The sequence below is a fragment of the Eubalaena glacialis genome, chromosome 18 (genome assembly GCF_028564815.1).
Source record: "Eubalaena glacialis isolate mEubGla1 chromosome 18, mEubGla1.1.hap2.+ XY, whole genome shotgun sequence".
In the NCBI taxonomy this organism is placed as follows: Eukaryota; Metazoa; Chordata; class Mammalia; order Artiodactyla; family Balaenidae; genus Eubalaena; species Eubalaena glacialis.
In genome coordinates, this window is record NC_083733.1 from 57,587,096 (window position 1) to 57,607,721 (window position 20,626).

General features: G+C 46.4%; 2 protein-coding genes across 5 annotated transcripts in view; one reads left to right on the top strand and one right to left on the bottom strand.

The window, feature by feature from the left end:
- Positions 1-20,626, bottom strand: part of ACTMAP (actin maturation protease) — a 345,587-nt gene that overhangs the window by 223,573 nt on the left and 101,388 nt on the right. The window lies entirely within an intron of this gene.
- Positions 1-20,626, top strand: part of HNRNPUL1 (heterogeneous nuclear ribonucleoprotein U like 1) — a 35,413-nt gene that overhangs the window by 3,567 nt on the left and 11,220 nt on the right. For 3 of the 4 annotated variants that reach the window (XM_061174390.1, XM_061174387.1, XM_061174389.1), the window contains exons 2-10: positions 2,170-2,295; positions 4,308-4,464; positions 6,207-6,280; positions 7,835-7,974; positions 10,006-10,105; positions 11,884-11,996; positions 16,677-16,943; positions 18,072-18,194; positions 18,292-18,420. In XM_061174390.1, the coding sequence (XP_061030373.1) occupies positions 2,175-2,295; positions 4,308-4,464; positions 6,207-6,280; positions 7,835-7,974; positions 10,006-10,105; positions 11,884-11,996; positions 16,677-16,943; positions 18,072-18,194; positions 18,292-18,420 (1,224 nt within the window). In that variant the 5' untranslated portion in view covers positions 2,170-2,174. The remainder of the gene's footprint in view (positions 1-2,169; positions 2,296-4,307; positions 4,465-6,206; positions 6,281-7,834; positions 7,975-10,005; positions 10,106-11,883; positions 11,997-16,676; positions 16,944-18,071; positions 18,195-18,291; positions 18,421-20,626) is intronic. The other variant, XM_061174388.1, reaches the window with a different exon arrangement.

Sequence of the window (20,626 nt, forward strand, 5' to 3'; positions counted from 1 at the left end):
TGAGGGTAGGTTTGGGGTGGAGAGCTATTGTCTAGGACTCAGATGCTGGGAAAAGTACTTCCCATTGCAGAGACCTGTGAAGGAAGGAAGGAGTGGCCCAGTGTGCCTGCCTAGGGCAGGCGAGACCCTGGCAGGAATGCCTGGGAAGAAGGGCCAATGGCTGGAGGTGGCTCCAAAGAAAAGTGATGTGCTTTAGAGCATAGACTCTAGACTCAGATTTTGTCTTGGGCAAGTCGCTTCACCTCTGTGAGCCCTGGTTCCCTTGTGTGTAAAATTGGGATAATAATAGTGTCCCCACCCCCCAGGGTTGTTATGAATGAGATTACGTTCATAAGGGGCTTAGCACTGGACCTGTCTATTATTAGGAGGTGGATGTTTTAGAGAGCGGAGAAGGGCCCCAGAACCCTAGCTTCTCTGAGCACGGCTTCCTCTGTGAGCACAGGAGATTCTCAGAAAGAGAGATGTGAGACTTCCGTGGCGAGAAGAACACTGTGCTTGGAGCCTGGAAGAAAGAAAATGGTTTGAAAGGGTCCCCTGTGTTCTAATTAAGGAGTTATTCTGTGTCTTCCTTTCTCCCCTATCCCTTGCAACAAAATCCTTTGGGTCCCTTTTTATGCCCCCCTCCAACCCTTCCTTCAACCCTGGTAAACAGACCTGTAGCAGACCACGTGATCTGTGACTTTCCTCCCTTTGGCCGCACCTGGTTTGTGCCCAGATATATTTGTCCTCTGAGAAAGGATCCAATCAGTTAGCAAGCAGCAGAATAGTCTGCCCTTCCCTGTGGTTCTGCCTCACTAGTCCTGGCACAGCCACTAGTAGGGCTCTGGAGGCACCTAGCAAAGCTTGCCCCTGGGGTGGAGAACCTGCTTACTACTAACCCTAGGTTTCCAGAGTTCTCTCTGGGTTTGCCTACAAGGTTCTTGAGGGAGTTTCAGGTTTTAGTCCCACCTCTGAGCTCTCACATGTGTCATCCCAACCCCAGGAATGTTTTCTCCATTCTCGTCACTGAATTATCATCACCTGTGTATCCTTTGAGTAAAGGCTTATCTCTTACTTTCTGGGTCCCTGATCTTAGCTCCTGGTACTTCTTCATAGCCCTTAACCCAATCATAATTTTTGTGCTTACGTATTTGTTTAACGTGTGTCTGTCTTACTAAACTGAAGGTTTTAGTGAGGCAAGCTTATTCTGAGCTGTATCCCAGCATCTGGTATGTAGTATGTACTCCATAAGTAGTTGATGTTATTATTCTTTTTCCTTCCTTTCTTCCTTTCTTTCTTTCTTGTTTTTTTGGCCGTGCCGCATAGTTTGGGGGATCTTAGTTCCCCAACCAGGGATTGAACCCTGGCCCTGGCAGTCAAAGTGCCGAGTCCTAACCACTGGACCTCCAGGGAATTCCCTGATATTGTTATTCTTGCCACCCTTCAGTTGAGTTCCTCCTGGACCTACAAGACACCTTCCTGAAACCCTTCCCACCTAACTCCAAATATTTTCGGATTTATCCCTAATGAGTCTGAAGGCCACTATTATCATGACTCCTGTTTTCTTAACAGTTCCTTTCCTTCCTCCCCCATTTCCTCTTCAACTGAGATGGTTACCCCTGATCTTTACAGCTGTTGCAGGGTGGAAGAGATTCTTAAAGAGGGTTGGCTGTGCAGGTGGGAATAGTGAATTGGGTCGGACAGAGGACTGGTTTGTGCTCTAAACAGTTTTTAAGGTTGTACCCTAAAGGTAGCTCTCCAAGCATTATACCATATCAGAGGACAGCTAGGCTGGTAATTTTTAAACTGTGCTCCATGGAATCCCAGGTGTCCGTGGAGTTACCCCCCACCCTAGTGGGGGCTTAGAGGGCGAGGTCAAGCTGGACCCCTTCTCTGACTCTCCCATCTCCTTGCTTCAACCAGAGCAGTTCTGCTTCATTGGGTTTTGTATGTTAGGATTCTGTAGAACCCAATCACAGATAGATCTCCAAACTTTTGAAGGGCAAGAGAGCATGTCCTCGGGCAGCTGGGGCCCCTGATTGCCCAGGTGGGTTTCCATCTGAGGTTGTTATCACACCTTTTAGCCTCTGGCAGACTAATTGTCCCCAGTGGGGATGGTGTCATTTTGCATTAAAAAGCTACCTCTAGTCCCAAGAAACACCCTTCTAACTGGCCATTTTTTGTTTTAAGATGTCATGGACAATATTACCATGCAGAACCAATTCTATGAGACGCAGGTCATCAAGAAAGAGAACGAGTCAGGCTACGAGAGGAGAACGCTGGAAATGGACCAGCAGCAGCAGGCCTATCGCCCAGGTGGGAAAACGCACGTGATCTGTCTCTCTTGAAGGAAATAGAATCTATGTGTGGGTGGCCCTTACCTTCTGCCTAGTGCCTATCTTCCCAGAGACTTTGCATCTTTCTCTTGGGCATTCCACTTGGGCTTTGTCACTCTGGCAAGGTCTTTTTGAAGGAAAGAACTGAGTCCCACTCCCAAGTGTTAGGAGAGGGGAGTCTTCAAGGTATGTTTTCAGATGTTAGTACCAACACCCTAGAGAGTTGAGACCTGGAGGCCAATATTTGAGTCTTACTTAGAATCTTAGAATGTGGAAGCCAAAAAGGACCTTCTAAATCTAGTCCAGTGTTTCCCACGTTCTGAAGAGTATCATTCCAGGAGATGTTATTAGGGACTTCTCAGAAAAAGGTTCCTTGGACAAATGCATCTGAAAAATGCAGCGTATTCTGTACCACCTCTGGGAGAGTCACTGTGCTCATTAGAGCATTAAAGATGCTGAGAAGTCCTGGATTGGGAAAAACTCTGTGTCACATTGTTTAAACCCAGGATTTCCCAAGCATGTAAATGTGTCTTTGTAGAACAAAGTTCCCTGTAGTGCCAGTTTGGGAAACACAATTGTAATGTAGCTGTCTCCCCATTTTACAGATGGGGGAGGTGGCAGGGCCGGGGTTGGAACCAGGAAACTGGCTTCTGGGCCATTGCTCTTGGTCAGTAAGCAGCACTCCTCACCAGTAGTGTCCTGCTATTGGGGAAGCAGGGTCCTACCGTTGAGTAATGACAGAGCCAGGACTGGCTCCCAGTCTTGTGCTCCTTTCACTGTGCTGTGGCCCCAGTGCCTTTTCTTAGTGAATCTAGCTGGTTCTATCTGATTCCATTCTGGTTCATCCACAAAGTGAAATCCCCAGACATTTCTTGTGGGTGGCTCAGGATTTTAATGAATGTAGGTTAAACCGTAGATTTGTGTCAGGCTCTGTGAGACTTGTGGGATCATTTGGCCCAAGGAGAGTATTTTCCGTGCAGACATTTATGAAGGGCTCCTGTGAGCCCAGCGCTGTGCTGGGAACCATGGACGTTCTCTTCAGGTGGGTGAGCACCATCTCTGCCCTAGGAAACGAGGAGCCTTCTCTGAGAGATTTGGTCTGCATGCCAAAGCCAGGGAGTGATCCATGGTGGTATTGAGTTGAATGCTGAAATGTGTAGATGTGAGTGATCCACAGCATCCATAGATGCTGTGAGAGAGATGAGGCTACATTGAATCCATGGGTTTCTCTCGGTAGGCACGGATCCTTGGAATCTGCCTGAGACTGGGATTTTCCTGTGGTCCACAGCATGTTATCCCATCCTGACTTCCTATTTGTGGTGTGACTTAATGAGACCATCACACCTGTGGGCTGGCTTAACTGCAGACCCTCCCTTCTGGAATGATTCTGGGCTTTGTAATAGAGTGATTAAAGCCGGTAGAGTTAGCTGTGGGACCACAACACTGTTGAATTGACTTTCTCCCCTCCATTGCTAGACTGAAGAAACTTTGTAGGAGCTGAAGTGAAGAGATTCTTTGGGAGGAGAAATTAGAGAATGTGGAACTGTGGAATCTTAGAAGTCTTTGGGGCTCCCTCCCACTTGGTGCAGGCCAAGGTAGCTGCCAACTTTCATGGGGCCTTTGGCAAGGTAGCCAAGGCAGTCATTCACCTTTGGGTAGGCCCTTAGCGAGCTTGTCCTTGTTTAGTGCTGAAGTCCCCGCTCCCTCCCCACGAAGCCTGAGAGTTATCTGACTGACATCTGTTACCCCATCAACTGCTGGTGCTGATGTGCCTGGATGGCCATCCCCAGCCTCCCTTTATTCTAGCCCTGTTATCCAGGACAGCCGTCTTGGCTCCCTCAGCAGGCTTCCGTTGAATTCAGCAAGCTGCCTGTGCCCAGACCTCGTCACCATAGTCAGGATCGTGCCAGTATCTCCTGAGGTAAAGGGGACCAGAAAAGTGATAGCTGAGGAGTTTCTGAGTGTCTTGACCATCTGGATTTGTCCTGACAGTAGAAGTGAAGACAGAGGTGAAGCAAGAGGCACCCACCAGCTTCCTCCCGCCTGAAGCATCTCAACTCAAACCAGACAGACAGCAGTTCCAGAGTCGCAAGAGGCCTTATGAAGAAAACCGGGGACGGGGGTATTTCGAGCACCGAGAGGATAGGAGGTGGGTCTGTGAGGCAGTGGTCACCCGTTTTCCAGTAGGTCTGTATGTCTGTAGCCTGGTGCCCACTGACACCTTCGTACTAGCCAGGAGGGGCAGAGCAGAGTTCTCCCTTCCCTCACACTCTCCCCCAGTTCTTCCTGCACTCGCTACCAGGTTCAACTTTGCTAAATATTTGGTCCTTCCCTCAGTTCTTCCCTTCCCATTACTTGCAGGGTAAAGTTCAAGCACATGTGAGATGCCAGCCTGCCTTTTCAGTCCTTTGCCCCACTGCCCTGCAGTCCAGCACAGTGTTCTGTTCTTAACGGTTGCTTGATATCCCTCAGTTGAAAGAAAGATTTATTTCCTCATCTACTCCGAAACACACCCCTTTCCTCCATCTGTTCATTCATTCATTATCAGCACTCATAGTGCTTTCACACGTGCCCACCCTTGGACTAGACCCTGGAGGCACAGGTGATTTGGACAGTGGGTTTTGTGTGAGGGTCAGGAGCTCATGGGTGGGAGTGGCCTCCCCCCCCCCCCCCAACCCGGTCATTTCCTCTTCCCTTTCCTGACAAGCCTTCCCCCTCCCTTCGCCCCCAGGCCCAGACCTACCCCTTCCTCCTTCCCTCCTTCAGCTCCTGTGTGAAGCCTTTTCCAATCAGGGAAACTAGGAATGATCACTCCTTCTCTATTCATCTGAGCTGGTCATCTGACACATTTCATTTCCTATCTGGTGGAGTCCATCCTCTAATTAGCTTGTGACTGTTTAAGACAGGGCCTGGGTCTCATGGCTGTGACTAAAGTCAGGAGATGGAACCCACCTCTTATGAGTTTCTCCTACTACCCCCCATAGAACAGAGACCTAGAGCTACTTGCTGATGGAGAGCAGAGGACGAGCACTTGCTTTCATCCAGGGGTGACAGAGAAAGCTTCCTAGGATAGACTTATCATGTGATGATCTCTCTTCGCACCAGGCTCTGTGCTAGCCTTGGACTGGCAGGGTCAGAAGGGCACTCCACCAGAGGGAAGCCTGCTGCTGGGGGAGTGCCGGGAGCTAGACGGGCCCAGTGTACCTGGTCTGAGCGTGTGGTGGTGAGGCCATCCAGCCCGTCCCAGGCAGCACGCTGAACATTAAGACTCCACACTTCCACCCCTTGCCCTTATTCCCATATGTTGGAAACCACCAGTATTTTCGCATAGTTCCTTTTAGTATTCTGGTAGGAGTGTCTCTTGTTCATAATTTAGGACACTTTTAAAGAGAAAGAGACTGAAAAAAATGGGTCATTTCAAATCCTTTCAGATGTGGAGTTTTAGGAAGCCTGGAATATGGACAAATTGTAATAAAAGGTTTATCTAAATTGTTACAGATTCCCACTCCTGGCCCAGTACTCTTTGGGCTACCATAGCCTCCCACTGGTAACACAGTTCAGCATGGAGGTAATTCTCAGCGTGTAAAGGGGTGGATCAGAATCTGGGGGTGTGAGAGAAGAGTCTTCTTGGAAAAGCTTTCTAAATGATTCTGATGGCCCTTGTTAGCAGAGCAGGCCCTCTTCAGTCCCTGACTCTACCCTAGGAGTTAACAGTCATTGCTCTCACTGCAAGGATATAAAGTTCCAGAGTTCTTTTGCTAACCTCTGTGGCAAGAACTTGAAATCCAGGAAGCAGCTTGGAGGTCACTTGTAAATTCAAGCAGAACCTTCAGTTCCCTTCTTCCCTTGTCTGTCCGTTCTCATGTAACTTAATACCTCTTTATGACACAGGGGCCGCTCTCCTCAGCCTCCCGCTGAAGAGGATGAAGATGACTTTGACGACACCCTTGTTGCCATCGACACATGTGAGTCTTTGGAGTGCCTGTTTGATACTGCCTTCCAGTCAGTATTGGGAGGCTGCCTTAACCTTCACAGAATTCCTGCCCGGCACCATCCAGAGCCAGTGTTAGTTCAGATGTGAGAAACAGCAGAGCTCTGGAATGAGGGTGCTGGTTTGGAGAGAGAAGATCTGCTCTCAGCTCTAACTGTGAGATTCTGGGCAAGTCATTCTACTTCTCAGCTTCTCTTCAGGGAGGAATAATCCTGCCCTAATACCTCAGACGACTTTGAGTGACACTCATCAGAGAGTGGATACCAGAGCAAGTTGGAAAACCCTAGCGCCCTGTAAACACGGAGGGTTGTCATTTAAGCGGGAGGGGAACCTGAGTGCTGCTGGGGAAACTTAACTCTTTGACGGCCGTTTCCCCAGTTTCCATCAGCTGCTCACGTTCCTGGTGAAACCAATGCCGTTTTGTCTTCTCAGGCATTAACCTGGCCTGCCCTGCTCTCTGTCCTCCAGTTCAGTTTTCTTTCCTCTGGATAAGTGGCTTTCCCCTTGACTGTGCATCTAAACACTTGGGGGAATGAATATAGAGGTCCTGTCCCTCCTCAGACCTCCTAAGACAAATTCTAAGTGGTAGAGCCTGTGAATCCGAATTTTTAAACACACCCAGAAGCCCAATCAAGTCTGAGAACTGCACTTTTCAACAGAGCGGAAAGTTAATAGCAGTTCATTCATGTACTTCTTTACGTAGCTCATGTTTATAGACCAGTGGCTACATGCTTTGGAAGAGATAAAGACATCTCGTACACAGTCCCTTCTATCACAAGATCTCAAAGACAGTATACCCAGAGTAAAGCTAAACATTTTTTAAAGTATTGGGTGGCGGTGGTCCATGAAGCAGCATCTGATCAAATGCCAGTTGTACAGACCATGGCACTCAGCCTTTAGAGAAAGGAGAGAGCCTACTGGACGAGATGGTCAGAAAAGACTTGAAGAGGGAGGAGAGTCCGAGCAGCAGAGTCCTAGGCCCACACGAGGAGGTGGGAGTCTGTGGTGCACCTGACAGTGGTCCTGGGTGGTGGGTGTGGATCAGGCTCAGATGTTTGTGCAGCTGTTGGCAGCAGGAGTCTGGCTTCCACACTAATAGAGTTAGCATGGGAGATGGTTGAAGTGTATGGCAGTGGGGATTAACCTTTTTAAATTCTAAAATCCCTTGAAACTGGTAAGAATATGGACCCTCTCCCTAGCAAGTGTACATCCCCATTAGAAGTATGTGTGTATTATTTCCAGGGGCCCCCCCTGACAGCCATCCTGGGACCTCAGCCAGGTGAAGAACCCTCGTTCCTATGTGGAGTGGCTGCTTTCATCCTGTGCAGGCCAGTTTGCAGTAGTCCAGGGCCTTTGTGCTGAAAGGGAGACTGGTTAGGCGATGCGGCTGGCTTCTCATGAACCTGCCCCCACAGTGTGTCAGCTTGTGTACTCCTGGTTAACACTCTTGGGGAACTTACCTCTGCCTGTGTCTGTCCCTCTCGGGACCATTAAAACATCAGCCAAATACAGGCTTTTTCCTCCACAGATAACTGCGACCTCCACTTCAAGGTGGCCCGAGACCGGAGCAGTGGCTACCCACTTACAATTGAAGGTTTTGCATACCTGTGGTCAGGAGCCCGTGCCAGCTATGGGGTCAGAAGGGGCCGTGTGTGCTTTGAGATGAAGGTGAGTGGGAGCAACCAGACGGGATCGGGACAGAAAATAGGTCCATCCTTTGGAATAGCCTGTCACCAACCACCTTGGTCAGAGCCATGATTGCAAAAGAGATTTGATTGAGCATAGACTGTGTCCCAGCAAAAAGAAAAAAAAAGTAAAATGAACTCAGAAGAACTATGTCATTGCTAAATAATATATGGGGAAAGCAGGCCGACCATACATTGCTTCATCAAACAGATTTTTCCTTGATGGGGTTTGACCCAGGTATTGTATAGCCAACCATTCTAGGGATGACGTATTTGTAGAACCGGGAAAAGGAGTTGTTTGGAAGAACAGTGAGCTAGAAAGAATTGCTCATCACCAATTAAAGGGAGGCCAGGGAAGAGCAGGAAAAAGAAAAGTTCTGCCATCAGGTCATCCTTTACCATCATCTCTCCACAGTTCCACGTCCGGTTATGTTTATGAAAATAATATGTGCTCGTGTTTAATAAAGTTCAGAAGGCACAAAAAAGTATAGGGTAAAAACCGGAGTTATACTCACTTCCTCCCAATCCCCATCCTACCCTCCAGAGATACCTTATGTGTTAACAATTTCTTGTGTATCCTTTGCATATCCAAACTTATTTATGATAGGTGATACTTACAGAACACATTGCATGTGCTAGATACAGTGCCAAGTTCTTTTCATGGATCTCTCCATTAATCCTCACAGTATCATCATGAAATACGTACTGTTGTCCCCCATTTTTCAGAGATGGAAGCTAAGACCAAGGGTTATCGTATTTGCTTGGCTAAGATGTTGATTCTAAGTTGCACATTGTTTTGTGCTACTCGTAGAGAAACCCTCCCAATTATACTGACAGAGGGCTTTCACACATCAATTGTAAGATATATCCTGACTTTGGAGATGTTAAAATGTGAAAAATGTGTGTGCAAAACTCAGTGACAGAGGGTAACTTTCCAAAAGCCACAATCTAATGCAGATAGATATTGGTTATTAGACAGTCTAACCTCTGATTTAATTAAAGGTTAAGTCAGAAGGTACCTTTTTTTTTTCTTTTTAATTTTTATTTATTTTTGGCTGCATTGGGTCTTCATTGCTGCATGCAGGCTTTCTCTAGTTGCGGCGAGCAGGGGCTACTCTTAGTTGCAGTGCGCGGGCTTCTCATTGCGGTGGCTTCCCTTGTTGCAGAGCAGGGGCTCTAGGCACGTGGGCTTCAGTAGTTGTGGCCCGCAGGCTCAGTAGTTGTAGCTCGCAGGCTCTAGAGCACAGGCTCAGTAGTTGTGGCGCACGGGCTTAGTTGCTCCACGGCATGTGAGACCTTCCCGGACCAGGGATCGAACCTGTGTCCCCTGCATTGGCAGGCAGATTTTTAACCACTGCGCCACCAGCGAAGTCCCCAGAAGGTACCTTTTATTCTTTCTGCTGCTTTTACTTAATACTGTATCTTGGACATTTTTCCATACCCCAGTGTATCAGCCCTGCCTCATTCTTTTTAACCGCTGCATCATATTCTGTGTCAGGGATGTGCCATAATGTGACCAGTGCCTTATAGGTGGTTTCTACTTCCTTTCTCCCTCCCTCCCTTCCTTCCTTTTCAACATAAACACTGCCTCACTGAATATTTTTGTGTGTATGTATCTATAGGATAAACTGGAAGTTGAATTGCTTGGTTATAGAGCATGTGCATTTGTAGTTAATAAAGACTGCTAACTTGCCCTCCAAAGACATTGTACCAATTTATGTTTCTACACCAAATGTTACGGGAGTCCCTGTTTCCCCTGCAGCAAGTGTTAAAACTAAAAAATAACTTTCTGAAATTCCCTTCTCTGTGGCCCTGAACTCTCCTAAGCCCTTTAGAGGCCCTGGTTTCAGTACAACAGGCCCTTCAGAGCAGTGTGGTTACCTTTTCCCCAGCAACAAAAGCCATTCTTGTTTTGTTTTTTTTTTTAACATCTGCGCACTTCCCTCCTGTATTGCCTCGTAACCCATCAGCCTCCAGAGAATCACTTCTGAGCCCTCTTGTTCTCTGTTCCCAGATCAATGAGGAAATCTCTGTGAAGCACCTTCCATCTACAGAGCCCGACCCACACGTTGTCCGTATTGGTTGGTCCCTGGACTCCTGCAGCACTCAGCTAGGTAAGAGGAGGTCAGCCAAACAATCCAGAGTAGAGCGGGTGCCTCTGTCCCTGGATTCTCAAGCTTCCTAAGTTTCTCTTTCCCGCATTGGACCCAGAACAGAACTATCCTGGGATGGAACAGACAACAAGGATTAGGCTTGTGCCGCTGCCCATCTTCGGACATACAGGATTCAGTTGGAAGGACCACAGTGATATAACAACTTTTCTACAAAAATTTATCCTGCATCTTTAAGAAGAGGGTCCAAAGTTCTCTTTAGAAAACTGTTCCCTTTCTTAAAAAAAAAGACCAGTTGTCTCCTGTTCTCAAACCAAGCTGAAAGTAATAAGTTCCTCAAGTCCCATTAAATCCTATCTGGAATTTTCTGTCCAGAGCTTAACCCAGAGTAAAAGAGAAAGCAGAGACCAGTGGGGCCAGGGCTGGCTGGTGGAGAGAGGCAGGGCCTGCCTCGAGAGGTTTTGAATTTTCACAGAACCCCAGGCCTCAGTGACCTTCTGACCCCAAGTGACTGATTTCAGTGACCAATGCTGAGACCTTCTTCCTTGGTCATAAAAACATTCTGATTATGAAAATAACATGTAAAGAAAAAAGTGAAAATGATGTGTGCTCCTTGTGAAAATTCAGGCCATTACAGAGGAGAAAAATGAAAATCCTTCTAAACCTGTGCGATAACGACCAATGTTAACATTTTCATCTGTAGTCTTCCAGACAGTTCCTTTGTCCTTTGTGTTTCTCAGATGGGGCACATTATACGGACTATTGTAACCTGATTGCTCTTTCCCACTTAATATCCAATGGTATATTTTTGTAAATAAGTATAGCTTTTTTGACCACTGCATAATTTTTCACTTTACAGTTGTATCACTTATTTATCAATGTTTTGTAGGTCATTTAAGTTGATTGCAAATTTTTGCTGTTAAACACTTGAGCTGTCCTTGTGTGTAATTAGTCTGATCTTTAAAAGTAGAAATGCTAGGTTAAAACCAGTAAGCACTTTTCATTTTGATACGTATTAGCAGTTTTTATTTAAGATTCATGTGTCATCTCCTTTTATCTTTCTTTCAGTTTTGAGGAATAAGTGGAAAGTAGTTGATACAGATAAAGATACAAAGCCCAGAACAGTGGAGCAGATGTCCAAGGTTACACAGCTGATTCATACTAGAACTGGGCCTGGAATTTATGCTGTTGGCTCCTGCTTTACTGGCAGGATGCTCCTTGGGTTCCTGGCCTAGGATCTCTCTATAACCCAGATGTCAGCCAGGGCCCTTGGGGTCTCAGTCATATTGCATCGGCACCCAGTTCTGTAGCCTAAGGCAATCCAGTACCTTTCCTAGGGGTTAGACCTCACGGTCTGCAGAAGCAAAATCCTTTTACCGATTTCTGACCAAAACTCATTGGCACCAAAAGTTGACGCCATTAGGAGACTTAACTGAATATTGAATGTCACAGCGAAGGGATGCATCACAGTATACAACCTTCCTCCATCCCAGCTCCTCTCTTCCCTCCTCCCTTTTTTTTCCAAATTTTCCCTTTCTGTGCAAAGCGGTTCAGTTCAGCTCCTACTCCCAGACTTAACATCTAAAGCCCTCAAGCCCTCAGAAGTTCTGCATAATGAGGGGCTTCCTTTCAACGGAACCTTTCTTACCTTCCCTGCCAAAAGCATCTGATTAGTAAAACTAGTAAAGAAAATGATTTTTTTAGTTAAAACTACATGACAGCCATAAAGGCTGTTGTGACCATCGCAGGTTTAACCTGCCTTTGCCTGTTTCTTCCATCAGGCGAAGAGCCTTTCTCCTATGGCTATGGAGGCACTGGGAAGAAGTCCACCAGTAGCCGGTTTGAAAACTACGGAGACAAGTTTGCAGAGAATGATGTGATTGGCTGCTTTGCGGTGAGTGCTGGCAGCCTGTGGGAGTTGGCAGAACCAAATGTTGGTCCTGTCAGGTCAACCTGCAGACTTCTTTTTCAGAATACCTCTGTCCATTGTCTGCCCTGTGTCCAACCACTCTCGCCATACCTCTTTCTCTTTGATGCGCTGGAATGTTTGCAGTCATTTTGTGCGAAATTCTGCCATTCTACCCCTTCAGGTCTTTTGTGCAAAGCCGTCAGGTGGCACCCTGAAGCAGTTTGGGGATGTCAGGTGTGCACAACCTTCCTCCCTTCTTAGATACCAGAGTTACATTTTCTAAACAGACTGAGGAATTTCTTATCTTCCTTTGCCACAGAATAGCCTGTCTGTTCTCAAAGGCAGTGATGTTGGCTCTTGTCCCACTTTAGCATCATCTTATCCCAAAACTTCTTCCTTCCTTCACCTCACATTGGTTAAGCCAGGCTTCCAATAGTGCGTTGCCTTTGAGGACGGTGGGGATGGATGCAAAGCAGAACAAGATAGAGGGTGCCTGAACTGCTGCTGAACTTCAGTCCCCAAGAGCAGTGACCAGCACTTACAGTGCTGTGGAGTGTGGCTGTTGCCTCTGGGGCCAGAATCCCTAGACCCAGACACAGTCCGTGGTCTTCCATTCACAGCCCTGGACTACCCTCCCTGTATTTCAGTTTCCTCTCGATGAGAATCTTTGCATCTACCCTAGAATTTCATGTGGAGTCATTAAGTTAACCCATTAGAAGCACTTACAACAACGTCTGGCACATAATAAATGCTCAGTAAATACTACTTAACACTATTATCACTAGAAGTTAAGTGTTTGTAAAATGTGCCATGAAGCCCCAGGGAGGAGGCTACCCAGGTGGATGCTTCTTCTTGGTTTTGTTCCCTCTCCGTCCTCATATTTGTACACAGGTACGCTTTTTTTTTTCTTTCTTTCTTTTTTTTCCCCCTCTTTGAAATAATTCAAACTTAAGGAAAAACCATGGAATTCTCATAGAGCCCTGTCCAGATTCTGACATTTGCTTTACCATTTTTCCCAAATATATGTACATATATGTATATGATTTTTATCTGACCTGTTTGAGAGTAGGTTATCTACATTGTGTCTTTATTCCTTAATACTTTAGCATGCATTTCTTAAGAATAGAGCTATTATCTTAACCACAGTACAGTTATAAAATTTAACATTGATTTAGTGCTATTACCCACTCCATAGTCCACATTTAAATTTTGTCAGCTGTCCCAACAACATCCTTTAGAGCAATTTGGTTTCTAGTTCAGGATCACGAATTGCATTCTATTGTCATGTCTTTTTAGTCTGAAACAGTTTCTCAGTCTTCCTTTGTCTTTCACAACCTCATTATCTTTTTAATAAAAAGCATGTTTTCTTAAACAAAAATTAACCATGTTTATATTCTGCACATTGTTCCAGACCTTGCATTTTTTTCCATTTAACAGTAAGTCTCAGCTATCTTTCCCTGTATGCACAGATAGTATAGATCTAGCTGAATTTAAAACATTGTTGAATAGTTAATAAATTCCTGTGGTATCCACAAATATCCAGAAATACAGAAAGGTATGCAGTATAAAGTCTTCTTCAGACCTTCCCCCTCCACCCATGGTTCACATATGCCCTCCCCTACACGTAAGCCCACTGGTACTCAGGATTTCTTTATCAAAATACAAGAAAGGTGATTGTTATTTTTCTTCTTTTACACAAAAGGTAGCATATTATACATGTTATTTTGTATCTTTTTTTGTTTAACTATATATCTTAGAGGTTTTTTTTTAATATATCGCTACACAGAGGACTTCTTCGTTCTTTTATATAGTCTGTAGTCATTGTGTTGATCTACCATGTTTATAATAACGGATATTAACTATTAATGGACATTTGGTTAGTTTCTCACCTTTTTACTTAGTAGCTGCCTAGTATTCTGATGCAGGTGTCAGTTTCCCCTGGTGGACCTGGAAATTATTTGCTGGAAGTCAGTGCTGCAGTGACAGCTTATCTTTTTCCCACTTACCAGAGTATCTTGGAGGGCTTTTCATGTTCCCATACATGGATATCCTGTGTGATTTAGTCTCGCCCACTTTCCCTTTGGAGCACATTTAGCAGTGCTGGCATGAACAATTTGCACATCTTTGCATTCTTGTGGGAATATGGTTGTAACATTTACCTCTGAAAGTATAACTTCTGAGTCAAAGGTGTATTTTTAATTTTTGATAGCTACCATCAAGACTGTACTCCAGGGAGGTTGTAGCAATTTAATGTTTCATCAGCATGTGACTGGGTTCCCCAGACTCTGTCCCATCTGAGCGTGAGGTTCTGTGAGTGTGTGGTAGTTTGGAACTTTAGGCCTGACTCTTGCTTCAGCCTGTTCATTTTTACTTCTACTTTTAAGATTCTATGTTCAGTTTCCTTTGTTTAAAGAATGCCATCACTTTAAAAGACTCAGAGTGAAGGGTTAGAAGGGGTGTGAAAAATCAGTGACCTGAAGGAACTGGTGGGGAGGACGTTTGTGTCAGAACTTGAGTTCTCAACATTCACAAAACAGAAAGGACAAAACGGCCTTCCAGGTAGAGAGAACAGTATAACTCATTTCAGCAAACCATAAGGAGTAAAATACTTGGAACCTCAGGGACGACAATAGGAGATGTGAAAGGTAAGGCTACAAAAATGGCACACTTTGAATAATGCCAGGCTTAAGGACTTTGGGTCCGTAGGCCCTGGTGTGGCAGTCAGGAATGGTTTTGCAGAAGTGACACAGCTACCCTTGCCTCTTTGACAGTTGGCGCTGTCGGTGGTGGGTTTGTCAGTTGCGGGTGCTGGTTTGTGTACAACATGGTAAGTTCCTATAGTGAAGCTGGTGGACGTAAGGAAGGCTAACCCCCACGATGTTCATTTCCGCAGTAGAGCAAAGGTGACCTGGGCCACTCTTGCTCAGGTGAGAAGACATGGCAGGGACCGTGCTGTGAGGATCGAGGCAGGATTTAGTCCAACAGATGTTTGCATGTCTGCCCTGCGTGGTCTCGACCTGTGTGGGCGCTTACGGACACTTACAGATATAAAGGACTGTGTAGAACTGTGCCCTGTGAGCACTGAGGAGGGTGGTGAGGAGGCCCCTTGGGGGAAGGGACTTCCACAGCTTCTCAAAGGGCAAGTCCCAAGGTGGTCTCCGCATGCAAAAGGGAGGGAATACCACGTCTTGTACTTTTCTATCAGGAACCCGACCTTTGCTTCCATCTCCTGTATGATCCCAAGTTTTGAGTCTCCCGTAATTGTTAACCTTTACCCTGCAGCCAAAGTGATCTTTCTGAAACACAGTTTTGACCAGGCCGTTCCCCTATTTGAAACAAGTCAGGGGCTCTGCTCTGCTGCTGTCAGCACGAATCCAAACTTCTGAGGTAACAGAGAGCCCCTCCCTCGCTGAGAGCAGGGACCATGTCTCCTCCCCACCACTTTAGCCCAGAGCAGTGCCTGGCATCTTGGAATGAGAGCACGCATTCATTATGCACTCACTCTGTAGTAAGCACGTTCACCTGTTAAATCCTCAGAACAACTCTATGCAGTGTAGAATCTTATCATGGCCCCTCTTTTTTTTTTTTAATAATTTTTTTTAAAATTATTTATTTATTTATTTGGCTGTGCCGGGTCTTAGTTGTGCCACACGGGATCTTCGTTGCTGCGTGAGGGCTCTTAGTTGCGGTGTGCGGGATCTAGTTCCCTGACCAGGGATCGAACCCAGGCCCCCTGCGTTGGGAGCTTGGAGTCTTAGCCACTGCACCACTAGGGAAGTCCCTGGCCCTTCTTTTTTGATAAGGAAACTGAAGATGGAGTAAATGGTAGAGCTGAAGCAGCCTGCCTTCCAAAACAGGATCTTAACCACTAAGCTGATCAGTAAGGACTCAATAAATTGTTGAATTAATGAATATGGTCCCTTCCTGGCTCTCCAGCTGTACCTGAAATTACTCCCCAACCCCCACCCCCAATCCCCAATCCCCAATCCCCAATCCCCAATCCCCAATCCTTTATGCTTCAGCCAGTCTGACCCTATGTTCTCTCACTGCCAGATTTGTACACAAACAACACTTCTCTTTAGGACTCTCTCCTCTCACCCCAGACTTGGCTCATTCCCGTTTATTGTTCAGGACTTGACTTCCTCCTCAGAGAATCTTGCTCCTGTGTAGGTGCTCTTACTGAATTAGGATGGTGTCCTTGTCTAATTCCCCACTAGGCTCTGAGCTGTGTCAGGCCCGGATCACTGTAGACATAAGCATCAAGAAGAGCATATAAATGAATGCACGTGTAGAGCTGGGCCTGACTTAAAAGACCCTGCTGTGGCTTTCTTTCCATCTGTTATCTTGCTGTGGATGAGAATGGACAGGACCGCTTTTGCCTTCCTCTCCATCTCAGGCTAGGCACAAGACTCAAATACTTGGAGCTTCCTAAAATTACACACTTCACATCCACCAGCTTTTTGGGTCTTGGGCAAGGAGGGCTTTGGGCTGCATGTTGTCTGAGCTGTTCCCTGGTGCTTCCCAATGCATCTGTACATTGAGGAGGGACGCACTTGAATCTGGGACGCCAGCTTTGTTTTCATTCCCTGCATCTGCTCTGACTTGTGCCTCCCAGTGCCTTAAGCAGAACATTGGCAGTTATCTTTCTCTGGCTTTTTTTCCTAGGACTTTGAATGTGGAAATGACGTGGAACTTTCCTTCACCAAAAATGGGAAGTGGATGGGCATTGCCTTCCGAATCCAGAAGGAAGCCTTAGGGGGTCAGGCCCTCTACCCTCATGTCCTGGTGAAGAATTGTGCAGTGGAGTTCAACTTCGGGCAGAGGGCAGAGCCCTACTGTTCTGTCCTGCCAGGCTTCACCTTCATCCAGCACCTTCCCCTGAGTGAGCGGATCCGGGGCACTGTCGGACCAAAGAGCAAGGCAGAGTGTGAGGTGAGTGGGCCCGGAAGCCAGAATTGGTGGCCGCCTCTCCAGAGCCATGTTGCTGCCAAGACAGAGGGGAGACATTCAGCAGCTGAGTGTGGTGAAAGCTGCTGTGAGAGTGAGGTGAGGGCTGTGGGTGTGTGGCTTAGTCCAAAGAGGGAGGGACCAAAGTAAGACACCTAAATGTCAGAAAGATTCCAAAAGGAAGTTGCCACACTGCTCCTCGGGTGTGGTCAGAATCTTGGAAAAGGAGTCTTTCCTCCCAGCGGAAGAGGGTGTGAAGGCACTTCCTGGTGAGCGAGTTCTTGGAGGAGGTTGTGCAGCTCCACGCTCCCATCCAAGGCTCTCCGAGGACAAAAATGGCAACTGGACTTAGAGCTGATTTGGCTGCAGAAGCTGTACTGGTGGTCTTTGTCCTCAAATAATGTTTCTTTCTGATATATAAGTGATTTTGTGTTTATTCTAGAAAATTAAGAAATATAAAGAAAATTAAAGTTTCCTTTAATTCCACCATCCACAAATAAGTTTCCTTTGAAAGTTTTGGAGCTTATCCTATGCCTTTTGGTGTGCTAGGTGCCACTTATACACACACACTTACAGTTGAGATCTTATGGTATAAGCATTTTGATATCCTGCCCTTTCACTTAATGTTATTTTGTGAGCTTTGTGCCACCGTATGAACACCTCTTTTGAAACTCATTGTTATTAGCCTCACTATTTTCCTCTTTTTGGGCATTTTGGTTACATCCAGTGTTTGCCAAATTGTAAACGTACTGATTAGAAATGATTCTCATCCTTATGCATACAGTCTGTCCCCATCTGAGACTCCAGGAAGGTTGTAGCACTCCTTGTGCCTATTCCGTGGGCCTTTCCCTTTCAGAGGCCCCTGAATCCTGCCTAAACAAAAATGTAAATACTCATAAGAGCAGGCCCTCTGCTGAGAGTCTGACAACCCTCATCTCTTTGAATCCCAACAACAGTACTATGAGGTAGACGCTGTTATTGCTTCCATTTCCCAGAGGTGGCCATGAGGTTTAGAGTCACCCTCACGGTCACCGTCAAATCAGGGTGATGCCAGGCTGCCATGCCACACACTGTTCCTGGTTCACAGTGTCCCTCCTGGGCCTGTTCTTATAGATTCTGATGATGGTGGGCCTGCCTGCCGCTGGTAAGACCACATGGGCCATCAAACATGCAGCCTCCAACCCCTCCAAGAAGTACAACATCCTGGGTACCAATGCCATCATGGATAAGATGCGGGTAAGGATAGCCCCTGGTCTCTCCTTATCCACCTCCCACTCCCTGAATACTGCTCAGCAAACAGGACCACCCACCCCTCACCACCCCCTGCCCACAGGTGATGGGCCTACGCCGTCAGAGGAACTACGCCGGCCGCTGGGACGTCCTGATCCAGCAGGCCACCCAGTGCCTCAACCGCCTCATCCAGATCGCTGCCCGGAAGAAACGCAACTATATCCTAGATCAGGTACTTACTGGTGACTGTCATGCCCCAGGAGAGGGAGGGGGCCATTGGGTGCCTGGGAATTCCTCTCTGGTCCTTGTGTTTTTTTCCCCATAATGCTTTTGGACTGCAGTACTGGTTAGAGGTCAGCCATACATGATGGCACAGTCCCAGACTCTTAACACAGCTTTCTGAGTCTGGTCTGCAAGCAGGGGTCTGGAGCAGCAATCCAGGCCTAGCTCAGGCCCCAAGCAGCACAAAAGAACATTTTGTGAGAGCAAATTTTGTGAAGTGGAAAGGCATGGATTTCTGAGCCAGACAGACCTGGGCTTGAATCCCAGCTCTGCCGCCTCCTAGCTGCGTGCCTGTGGGCAGCTGACTTTATGCCCTGAGCCTCCTGGTCTGTAAAACACAGCTCAAAATGGTGCCCACACACCTAACATGGGGACTGGCACATAGTAGCTGGAGGTGGTTGTTAGCCTACAGAATAGGTGTGTCCCAGCTTCCCTTAGCATGTTTTTATGACTGTCAGGTACCTCTATGTCACGTATTTTTTACCTGCATTTCAATGAAGAGCAAGGTTCTTAATATTAGGCAATTTGGGAACTTTTGAAATTAAACACAGAATTTTGTATGAAGATGCAGATATGTTTGTTTTGTTTTTTGGCCTCACTGCATGGCGTGTGGGATCTTAGTTCCCTGACCAGGGATCCCATGCCCCCTGCATTGGAAGCGTGGAGTTTTAACCACTGGACCGCCAGGGAAGTCCCAGATATGTTCTTTTTTTAACTAAAAAGTTTTGAGTTGGGATAGGAAGGTCGTCCATGGCTTTCGGAATTCTTAAAAGTATGAGTGACCCAAACATGGTTAAAGATCCCTGTCTCAGAGTAATGAGTGCTTCATGTTTACCACCTATGAGACCTCCTTGACGTTTGTCCTGAGGGCTTTCTCAAGTAGCAGATTTTGTATTTGAGGATGTACAAACAAGCCTCTGTTCCCCCTCAGCCTTGTATTTATGTTTTCTTAAAAACCTGTAAGTGTGCAAATATGTAAACTAAGTAGCATCCCCAGCCTGGCAGCCTTAACTGGAGTGCCTTCCGTATGTGTGGTCCTGGGTACTTGGTTACCATGAGTTCAAAGGCCTTCTGATGAGGGTGGAGCTGGCTTTAGTGGTTGACTGATCAGAAAGGTGGTTGGAGGGACTTCCCTGGCAGTCCAGTGGTTAGGACTCCACGCTCCCACTGCAGGGGGCCCAGGTTCGATCCCTGGTCAGGGAACTAGGATCCCACAAGCCGCATGGAGAGGCCAAAAATAAATAAGTAAATTAAATTAAAGCCAACTTCCAACCTTTTTAAAAAAAAAAAAAAGGAAGAAAGACAAGTGGTTGGAAACTCCAGGGGATCAAGGTGCTTTTGCATAGGAGTGAGCATCTTACACAAAACAATTAAACAATTAAGCAGGAGCTTCTGGGTTGGTGAACAAGTGGAGATTTGGGGAGGGTGGCACCTTCAGAGAGCATGGAAGTTCTGTGCCCCTTCCCGCATAGCTTGCCCTTTGCGTCTGTTCCATCTCGCTGCTCCTGCATTATATCCTTTTATAATATACTGGTAATCTAGTGTTTAGAGTTGAAAAATTGATGCCTCGATATCCAGCCTTTGAAAGGAGTACATAGTAAGAACTTATTCTTAAAGACAAAAAAAATGGCTGCTGGCTGGTGATAGTTCTTTATGACAGACAAATTAAATGATCTTGCCAAGCAGTTAGGTACTGGGAGTAGAAATCTGGTTTGCTGATGAAACAGTTATGCTCAGTTGGCCAAGGCTATGCAATACAATTGGCATTCTTCTGTGATGGTGGAGATGTGAGATTTACTCTGGGTTCTGCTTTTCTGGAAAGTAGACATGAAAAGGTGTACTACTTTTATCCAGTGACCAATGCCGCAACCATGGGATTGAACCCTGAAGACTCACATTTGTGAAGAAGACAGGACATGATCCCATAATAGTAAATTTTGATTAAAAAACTACTAACTAGGCTAAAGTTTAGAATATATTTATGGGGGAAGGGGACGGTTGGGCACAGGGTAGTCCAAGAGCTACTCAGGGTTGCTGCCCCAGCTCAGCCCCATCAGTAACGCATACAGCCAGCCTTCTCCGCCGTTGAAGACTTTGTTTGTTCGTTAACCCTGGCCTCCCTGTGCCCCGTTTTTCTTGTCAGGGCATTCTGGAGT